Below are 10,489 nucleotides of genomic sequence, written 5' to 3'. Positions count from 1 at the left end.
ACATATTCAGCGGGGTTAGCTTGTCCTCCCCTCCCTCTTCAGCTTCCCAGACACTGAGTCTGGAATGAAAATTCACCTGCCTCTGAGTTGGCTCCTAGTAGGGGCGGGGGTGTTACTAGGGTTCCCAGGTTGGAAGATTATCTCACCCGGCCCCAGCTATATAAGCTGACCGGTGTGGAGGAGCCCAGCAGGGCCAACTCCAGGGATTCCTTCCACGACAGAAAAGCATACAAGACTCCTTCAGCCAACATGATGGTACTGAAAGTAGAGGAACTGGTATGTAAGATACATTAATTTAATAAATTGACAACTGGTTTATCTTGGTTTTTGTTTGAAAATGGAAATGCCCTTTGCTTTCAGGCATAATGCAAGGGAACTCTGAAAATGTCATATGTGGAAAAAGGTTGATGTGATGAAACAAGTAAAATTGGAAAAAAAAAATGGAGCTACCAGCAATGAATTCTCTGCATATTTCCTATTTAATATCTTCTCCTTTGGTTTTATTACTACGGTGTGGAATCACATGTAGTTATCAAAATGTCTTAGGCAAGAAGTTTTCTTGCAAGAATGTAAGTCTGGAAACTTCACAACAAGGTGAAGCGTCAACAAAAGTACTTAAAGTTGAGTTTTAATTAAGTAGAGAAGGTTTGTGACTTTCCTAAAAGAAATGTGATTAAGCAGATTAAAAGTAGATTTAAATATGTCAACCTAACCCAAGCTTTGATTTAACCAAGAGAGTAGGACAAGCACCTGAAGCTAATTCTGAGACATTTGTAGCAGCGTGCATGTGTCGCAGCTTGAGATCTGAGAGTGCACTGCTCAAAGGTGGCTGTTCCCAGGAAAGAAGGACCCAGAGCCTCCTGCAGCATTGTCTGTGAAGAAGGACCCAGGACAAGGCTGCTGCTTCTGACGCTGCCATCTTCTTCCCTCATAGGTCACTGGGAAGAAGAATGGCAACGGGGAGGCAGGGGAATTCCTTCCTGAGGATTTTAGAGATGGAGAGTATGAGGCTGCTGTTACTTTAGAGAAGCAGGAGGATCTGAAGACACTTCCAGCCCACCCTGTGACCCTGGGGGAGCAACAGTGGAAAAGCGAGAAACAACGAGAGGCAGAGGTGAGAGCCATCTGTGGAATCCACTAGTAGGATGTTGGGGCTGGAGCAGGGATTGGAAATGCCAGGGAAGGAGAAGAGAGAAGCAAACCCAATCATTAAGATGTTTCTTTACCAGATTCTAACCCATAAAGAGGCAACTTGTATGGAACAGGTTTTGGGAATAATTCTTTGACAAGACTATGACCTCTGAATTCTGAATCAATGAATAAATGTGCTGTGACCATGTTTTGATTGAAAGATACACATGTCCAGTGAATTCCTGATGTTACACACCATGTAGTTAATCCCAAGCAAGGGAGATCTCTTTTTCTCAATAACATGGTCTGTGGTCCTTGGATCATTGTTTAACTGTCTGCTGTCTGTGTTGACACAATCTGTGTTTCTGGGTGAATTTTCCTTAATTACTAACACAGATAAAAGTTGCTTTAGTTAGCTGTGGTACCTGGACAGTCTGTTTTAGAAGGCTCTGCCTAGTGAAAGAGAATGACATTGATATTTCAGAGCTTAACATTTATTGTTAGATTCTTTTTTATCATGCTCAAAAATTAAACCAAGTTTTGAGCATAATTTTAAAAATCCTTAAAAAATCTAGAGCTTGTTTACAGCATTAATTACAAAGTCATCACTTAGAGACCAGATTGTGTCCTCAGTTAGGCAAGGGCTGATTCTACAAGCAACGAAGTAAAGATGATGGCAATTAGCTGAAAATTAGACTCCCAGATAAATATCTGAATAAGAAATCCCTAAAATGAAGTCAAAGATTTATATAATTTTTAAAAAATGTTTTTGCTCAAACTGTTCACATGTTTATCTCAGACCTTGCAGATTTAGTTTAGACACAACCAGAATGCTTGTCAGTAGAACTCACCATATTTTTGAAATACGAATTTCTTTTTTAGCTCAAAAAGAAAAAACTAGAACAAAGATCAAAGCTTGAAAATTTAGAAGACCTTGAAATAATCATTCAACTGAAGAAAAGGAAAAAATACAGGAAAACTAAAGTTCCCATTGTAAAGGAACCAGAACCTGAAATCATTGTAAGGACTTTTTTTGGTTTCCAGTAATACATGTCCAGTATTGTGCTACAGGGGAGCAAATATCTGTAGAGGGTTTGATTGAATGTTGGCAAGCTCACGGTAACTCTCATGCTATGTATATATATCTATATTTTTTGGCTTTAGACGGAACCTGTGGATGTGCCTACGTTTCTGAAGGCTGCTCTGGAGAATAAACTGCCAGTAGTAGAAAAATTCTTGTTAGACAAGAACAACCCAGATGTTTGTGATGAGGTAAGACTCATGCAAAGCACTGAAAAATCCAGCTCATTAATTTTATGTTTCTTATGCTTTACTGCAGTCTTGCTAATATAATGCCAAAGTCCTTCCACCTGAAACAGTTTCCCCAGCTGTTGCTGTGTGTGCCAGGAGCCTAATAGGAGAGTTCAGTGGTCCAAAAAATAAATAGATATTGGATCAGTGCTACGGATTGTATTGCCTTTTGCACTCATATACATCTGGCTGATTTTTCAGTTTTTCTTTAACTTCTTAGATCCTTGTGATAAGATTTTAATGTGGGCCAAAGAGTCACCTTTAGAGATAGATAATTAGCATCATCTTGGATTAAAACCAAACATGTCAACACTAGATAGGAAATCTGGAGACTGGAGTTCAGGGGCCAGTTGTACCACTACTTGGCTATTTGGTTTTGAGCAGCTAATTTGCATCCTCTGGGCTGTGGTTTCCTTATCTGTAAACATGGGGCATTGGAGTGAAATAATGCCTAAAGTTGTTCCAGCTCTAATAGTCCATTCGCCCATTCAGATAAAGCCAATTTATCAGAAATCACTAATCCTTTTGTATTCTTTCCCCCATGAAATGAAATTGGGGATCGCTTCTGAAGTTGAACTAAAAACGTGTCTCCCATTCTCCTAAAAATGAATGGAAACTTTTTGATAGTCAGTCTAGCAACAGTCCCAGATACAAGAAAACTGTCTGATCTGCATGGTAATGTTACATGAACAAGGAAGGTGCAAGATACAAGAAAGGGAGACGTCAGCATTTAGATAGTTTTGAGCCTTTAAGTTCACATTCCTCAACGTAGGCCTTTGAGCCCTTAGAAATGTATGTTGAAGGAAGCTCAAATATTAGTTGCAGGATAATTGTTCTGATTCTGCAACTTTAGTTAACTTTGACATTTCTATTCATAAAGAAGCACTTGAGTTTCTATCAGTTAGGTCATCAGAATCTCCAGCTTCATAGCTCTTAAAAGGGTTTATGCACATTTTTATATTTATTGCTATCTCTTTTTAAAATCTCTGTTCTGACAGTATAAACGGACAGCTCTTCATAGAGCATGCTTGGAAGGACATTTGGCAATTGTGGAGAAGTTAATGGAAGCTGGAGCCCAGATCGAATTCCGTGATATGGTAAATATATTTCTTTGCTTGGGAATGAGCCAAAAGAAGTAGACTATATGAAGCTCCGGAAAACCTCCAATGCAAAACCGGACTGATTGGACTGAAAATTGATCTGAGAGAACTAGGCAAAAGCTCATTTCTCCAAATAAAGAAAAGTTGGGAGATGAGAGTAGGTCATGTGAAAATATTTTCCATACATACTGAAAATAGAGGAATATTTTAGGGAAAAGAAGGAAGTGAAAGCTGTTCAACTGAATTCAATATCCTCATCAGTGAGTTAGTCATTCATTTTCGACACTTGCCTTTCAACAGCCTTGTCCCTCCATTGTTCACAGGACAGCCTGCTCATGGTCCCTTGGCTGCCAGCAACATATATGAATTCTCTAGCTGTACACTTTATATTATAGATGCCAATTGTTACCAATGAGATTTAGGGCTAGACTGAATATGAAATGAATTGCATCTATGGAAAGTAGCTGCTATTCAGACCTCAATAATTCAATCACAGTGATTTCTACAAAGACCAGTATGCAGCATAATTTATGAACTGCAGATTGAGCTGGGAAAATTCTTTATGTATTTAAATGCAGCTCATTTTGACTTTATAGCAAAGCAGAAATGGGATATCAAAGAAATCCAAAGGACTTGGCCAAAATTGAATCCAAAACATAAACACTTTGAAAAAAAAAAAAGAAACAAAATATGAAGTTTGCATGGAAACTAAAAATCTTGAGTGTGGGATTAAGGCCAGGGGCATATCAACCACATAGATCAGTGAGGAGAGGGTCTCCCAGGTGTAACTATACACGTTACAACTGTAGACACAAGTGACTATAGTTGAGGTACAGAGGCTGTGCTAGCAAAAATGAGAGCAGAAAACCCACAGAGATAGAGAAAGAGCGACAGGGACCCTAGATGAGGTGACAGATTCAGATTAAAATATTTTGGAAGGGACAACTTTTATTCTGCTAGAATTTTTAAATACACGTGTTTAGAACTTTTGAGTACATTTGACAAAAGTAGTTAGAAGTTCCAGGCAGATGGGGGTTGGACTATGTATTCTGCCTCTTATTAATTGTGTTTCCTTGGGCTAGAAACTTGAACTTTTTGGAACCTGGTTTTTCTTATCTGCAAAATGTGCATAGTAACATCTACCTCAAAATGTTGCTGGAAGAATCAAGGTGTCTAGAGTGTAGCACCATGTTGGCATGAGAACTGTCTCAATAAATGGTCGCTCTTATTCTTTTAAAACATTATTAGATTTATTAAGAGCCTCCTAATAAGACACACATATGCACACACACACACACACACGTAATTTAGCTAACACGTTTGGTAAGAACCTTTGACTCCAGTTAGAATTGGCGATCTAGATGGGGACAACTCAGTATTATCACGGATGCCCTAGCAACCAGATTCTAATTCCCCAGACCACATTCTCCTTCACATTGTTGGGTCTTTTTCCGTCCCGGTGTAGCTTGAATCCACAGCCATCCACTGGGCAAGCCGTGGAGGAAACCTGGATGTTTTAAAATTGTTGCTGAATAAAGGAGCAAAAATTAGCGCCCGAGATAAGGTATTTCTTCTTCTTCTCCCTTCATTCACCCCTTCCCCCTCCTTGCCCCCCCTTCTCCACTTCTCACATTCTTCCCCCCGCCTCCCTCTCCCCTACTCGCCCGTCCTCCTCCCCTACTCCTTCATCTCCTAACCTTGCCTCTCCATTAAAGTCATCTGGAGGCCCATGCTGTGCGCAGGCACCCTAGTGACCACTTCTCCCCCTCGCACATGTCTTGGGGTCTGGGACAGCCTCTGTCCTCATTCCTAGCGAATCAGCAGCGTTTTCCAATTTTCCAGTTGCTCAGCACAGCGCTGCATGTGGCGGTGAGGACTGGCCACTATGAGTGCGCGGAGCATCTTATCGCCTGTGAGGCAGACCTCAACGCCAAAGACAGAGTGAGTAGCTGGACACGCTCGGGTTTCCCAAAGCTTCACTGCTTTTGTATTTGGAATCACTCTCCCAAGCCTGGGTGCCCTTGCGGGACCCACTTCCTGGCCTCAGACCCAGCCTGAACCTGTTGACTCTGCTTCTCTAGGAAGGAGATACCCCGTTGCATGATGCGGTGAGACTGAACCGCTATAAGATGATCAGACTCCTGATTATGTATGGCGCGGATCTCAACATCAAGAACTGTGTAAGTACTGGAAACAAGAAACACCGCTTGCAAGCTTTCCAATTTCCAGGAGCATTTCTTAAATAGGTGAAACGACTCCCACAGTGGCAGCATTTGAGGGGTCTTCGATGGTCTAAATGCCCCTGCCCATTTCCCCAAGAACAGTGTTTATCTTGGTTAGGACTCAGGTCACACGTCCAGAGATGGGGGAAGCCATAGATACTTCTATGACCTCAGTGCCTGATACAGTGCATAATAATTCTTTTACAATTTGGTCTTGGAAATGAAAGATAGTCAAAATTTGCTCATCCCCACAAACACCTAGAAGTTCAATCTGCCTTGGCCATTTCTGTCTGTGCAAGGGCTGAGGAAGTTAGAAATAAAGGCATCCACCATTTCCAAAATGTCCTAAAATTCCACAAGGGTCAGTGCAGGCAGTGAACTAAGGTTAATCAATGTCCAATCTGAGTAATTCAGAAAGTGCCTTTCCTCCTTACAGCAATGTGAAATGTCACCATTTTCTTCCAGGAGTAGCTGTGCTTTTGCCTGTATTTTTTTCAGATAATTTCTATCCATTCTCCACTTGGATTTGTCTTCACATCTCTCAAAATAATTTCCTATATTTAGGCCCTGAAAATTCTTGTATAAGTACATATTAATTTAACTTCATCTGTAAGCAGGGAACATAACCAACTTTTCCTCATGGTCTCAATTTCCAGACAAACACCATCTAATATAAGCTTAAAAAATATTGCCCAGAGGAACAGGTATAAATTTCTGAAGAAATAAATTTAAAGAAGCTTTTGAAGAATCACTTTACAAAAAAGGGGGGGGGGAGGGAAACTCAGTCATCATATAAATGCAAATAATTTTCTCCCCTTATTTGTGTTGCAAAGACTGAGAAGAATATTTTACCGTTTAAAAAAAATCTGGCTTGGTGACAGACACAAAGAATGGTGATAAATGAAGATCGCTTGGAGTGGGAAAGTGTTAACAGTAGGGCTCCCTCAGTCTAGATATTGGAATTGATCTTATCTAGTAATTTTTTTAAACTATCAGAAAAAGAGCAGGTTCAATGAAATCTTGAAAGCTGCAGAAAATGTGAAGAGTTTTTTTCAGGCAGTCAGACACTACCAGCAGAGACAAATGGCAGCATACAGCTTTAGGGAGACTGTGTAAGTAGCCAGAAAAATCACGATATAAATTTCAATGGAGAGAAGTGCAAGGAATTTTTGGAAGAGTAGCCCAGAATATACAAATAGGGCTCTGAATTATCAGTTAGATCTTAGCATCAGGTTTATGGAACTATTAATGTCATTGACCCAATGGATTGATGTTTTCCCCAAAGATCAATAACCTATTGATACCATGTAAAGGAGATCGGGAGCAGCATACAATATTTTCTCATTATCCAAAACTCTATATTCATGTCTACTGATGACTGTGCCTAGAGAAAGACACTACAAAGGTGGGGAAGTTCCAAAATGAAAGTTATAGGGCCCCTAATTTAAATACCTACAGATTGCGTAATCTGACTGCAGGCTGACCTCACTGTGCCGGGCAAATGGCATAAGTGACTTCAATGTGTGGTTGTCAGGGTCTGTGCACATAACTCTTTTAAAGGTGGCCCTTCCCCAACCCAGTCTATGTTGCTCTGTAGAACCATGGGTACCATGTTGTTAACTCTTCTGATTTTTTCATAGAAGTCACAAATCCAGTTGGGAAATCTCTTGGTTTCCAATTGTTGCCAATTCATACTAATCTTAACAAAAATCTAAGTTCTGTTTGGGTCAAAACAAAACAGGTCTCTATTCTGGTTTGCATCTCAAAGCTGCCAATTTGTAGTCACTGGGTTAAAAAGAAACTTCTCAATGAATAGAGATGGAAAAAATTAGGACTTCTCAGATCTATAGATAAGAATTGAGAGATGATATGGTTTTAATATTTTTAAATCTTGAAACATGTGCATAAGGGAAATCAAAATTTCGTCTCAAAAATGATTTGTTCACACATGTCATTGCCATCAACTCCAAGAAAAACAAATTTCCTGGGAGAGTTCATTGAAAATTCTGACAAGTTCTGAAAAATCTGCTCCCAGGAACAGTAATAGTACCCAAGCAGTACCTGAGTACTTAAGCCAAGTTATTGATGCAGCTCATTTACCACCATTTCTTATCAATCAAAGAACTATCGTTCAAATGGATAGGCATTGATTCTTGGTCCAAGAGGGATGCTGCCACCTCCCGGAACCCATTCCACAGGATACTGGAAGATGTATGGAGGCATTTTATAAATTTCAAAATGACTTGAGGTGCTCTTGACACTTAGTATCTAGGGACAATGGATTTTACCAATACCTGGAATGGTCCCATGTGAAAAAGATTTCTACTCTAAAATCGCAAAAGCATCCCTCTGAGAAACACTGAAGGGCTGGTTTGAGTACAAACTGCAGATCACTAGTGGAAACTGTAAAACACTGTTATATACCTAATCCTTACCTCATGAAACACACACAGAGAATGTGAATTGACAGATGTCACCCACCTGAAAGTCAAGTTTCCTTGTCTCATTTGATTAGGCTGGGAAGACGCCGATGGATCTGGTGCTACACTGGCAGAATGGAACCAAAGCAATATTCGATAGCCTCAAAGAGAACTCCTACAAGACCTCTCGTATAGCCACATTCTGAGGGAAACGACAGACTCTTTGATCAGTAAATGTTCACTGGTATTTTGAAGGCATGGCCCAAGAGAAGAGACACTAGCCATAAAATCTAGTTTCTATTTATCAACGTGTTGTGAAGATGTACCTAATGAAGTTTTGAGAAAGCACAGGGTTATATGTGTTTAAATTTCCTTTAGTGAAACTCTGTTTATTTTTATGTATTTCTGTTTATTTATTTACTACCACGCTACTGATATTCAGACCTTCATGATAATCCATTTGGTGACCAGAGCTTCATTTGTATAAAACACTTTCAGAGCCCTCCCATAGGTAGTTCTTAAACCAGGTGAAAGAGCAAAGTTCAAGTGCCTACTTACGTGTCATTCGCTTATGTAAGAGTTTCTAAGAGAGGGCTGATTATTGCAGCCCTCTTTTCTCCTGAATTTTTAATGCAGAAGTTTGAATGAAGCAAGGGAAGGCATGTAGGGACAGGAAAGGAAACAATGGAAGGAAAGTGATTCTGTGAAAAGGACAGTGAAGCCAGCTATTTTACCCCCAGGCAGGATTTTTTTTTTTTTTTTTTTTTTTAACCAAGTACACAGAGTACCCAGGTGAAGAGAACGTCATGAGTGTAAGTGCAAGGCAGTGGAAGGAGCGGCAAACTGGGACATGCAAAATTGAATTTGCTCAAAAAAGATGAAAGGAAATGCAAACTGTAAATGTGTAAATGTATATTGTATTGTATGTACATTTTATATTCATAATAAAAGCAAGCAAACTCTAAACCTCTAAATCCTTCTATAAGTGTGGTGGAAATGTCCTATGTGAAAAAAAGCTCTATAGGAGGGGTTTTCTCCCATTGTTTTCCAAGTTTTGCGGATTAGAAATATCCCATACAACAGCACTCCCAGTATTTAATATGTATACAGATCACCTGGGGATCTGGTTAAAATGCAGATTTCTGATTCAGCTGGTCTCAGGTGGGGCCTGAGATTCTGCTTTTCTGATAAGCTCCCAGGTGACAGGCCACGAAATGCCACCATCACACTCAGCAACTAGGCTGAGAGCCGTAAAGACACAAAGGAATTCTAGCGAGCCTTCAGTCCCAGTGATGTGTAGAAAGAGACCCCTGGTGGTCAGAATGATTTCTGCATGGTAAACCCGCATTCCTTAAGAAGTTCCCATCAGGGCTTAACGAGTGATTTTTTTTTTTTTTAATTTAAATTTTAAGGTCTGGGGTACATGTGCAGTATGTGCAGGGGTGTTACACAGGTAAATGTGTGCCAAGGTGGTTTGCTGCAGCTATCAACCCGTCACTTAGGTATTAAGCCCAGCATGCATTAGCTATTTTCCCTAATGCTCTCCCTCCTCCCACCCCACCCCTCTACAGGTCCCAGTGTGTTTTGTTCCCCTCCCTGTGTCCATGTGTTCTCATTGTTCAGCTCCCACTTATAAGTGAGAACATGTGGTGTTTGGTTTTCTGCTCCTGTGTTAATTTGCTAAGAATAATGGCCTCTAGCTCCATCCATGTCCCTACAAAGGACATGATCTCATTCTTTTTATGGCTGCATGGTATTCCATGGTGTATATCTACCACATTTTCTTCATGCAGTCTATTATTGATGGGCATTTGGGTTGGTTCCATGTCTTTGCAATTGTGAATAGTGCTGCAATAAACATATGCATGCATGTATCTCTGTAATAGAATTATTCATATTCCTTTGGTTATATACCCAATAATGGGATTGCTAGGTCAAATGGTATTTCTGGTTCTAGATCTTTGAGGAATCACCACACCATTTTCCACAATGGATGAACTAATTTACATTCCCATCAACAGTATAAAAGTGTTCCTATTTTTCTGTAATCTTGCCAGCATCTGTTATTTCTTGACTTTTTAATAATTGCCATTCAGACTCTATCCATCTGACGAAGCTTTAATATCCAGAATCTACAAGGAACTTAAATTTACAAGAAAAAACAACCCCATCAAAAAAGCGGGCAAAGGACATGAACAGACACTTCTCAAAAGAAGACATTCATGCGGCCAACAAACATCTGGAGAAGAAAGCTCAAGATCACTGATCATTAGAAAAATGCAAATTAACTAGAGATTTAACAATT

General features: G+C 39.9%; 1 protein-coding gene across 1 annotated transcript; it reads left to right on the top strand.

Annotated features, from left to right (window-relative positions):
* Positions 1 to 9,150, top strand: ANKRD1 (ankyrin repeat domain 1). The gene is made up of 9 exons (XM_025397794.1): positions 1 to 276; positions 935 to 1,114; positions 2,014 to 2,151; positions 2,296 to 2,403; positions 3,441 to 3,539; positions 5,008 to 5,106; positions 5,385 to 5,483; positions 5,624 to 5,722; positions 8,280 to 9,150. The coding sequence occupies exons 1-9, from the start codon at positions 250 to 252 to the stop codon at positions 8,388 to 8,390; spliced, it is 960 nt and encodes a 319-aa protein (XP_025253579.1). The 5' UTR covers positions 1 to 249; the 3' UTR covers positions 8,391 to 9,150.
* The last annotated feature ends 1,339 nt before the right edge of the window (positions 9,151 to 10,489 follow it).

This window comes from Theropithecus gelada, chromosome 9 (assembly GCF_003255815.1).
Source record: "Theropithecus gelada isolate Dixy chromosome 9, Tgel_1.0, whole genome shotgun sequence".
NCBI classification, from domain to species: Eukaryota; Metazoa; Chordata; class Mammalia; order Primates; family Cercopithecidae; genus Theropithecus; species Theropithecus gelada.
This window is presented reverse-complemented; position numbering and strand designations above follow the sequence as displayed.

Excerpts from the sequence above, each read along its gene's own strand:
- ANKRD1 (XM_025397794.1), top strand. The coding sequence starts at position 250 with ATGATGGTACTGAAAGTAGAGGAACTG. Across the intron at positions 2,404-3,440 it reads ACCCAGATGTTTGTGATGAG|TATAAACGGACAGCTCTTCA; the intron begins GTAAGACTCATG and ends CTGTTCTGACAG. Across the intron at positions 5,107-5,384 it reads AAATTAGCGCCCGAGATAAG|TTGCTCAGCACAGCGCTGCA; the intron begins GTATTTCTTCTT and ends CCAATTTTCCAG.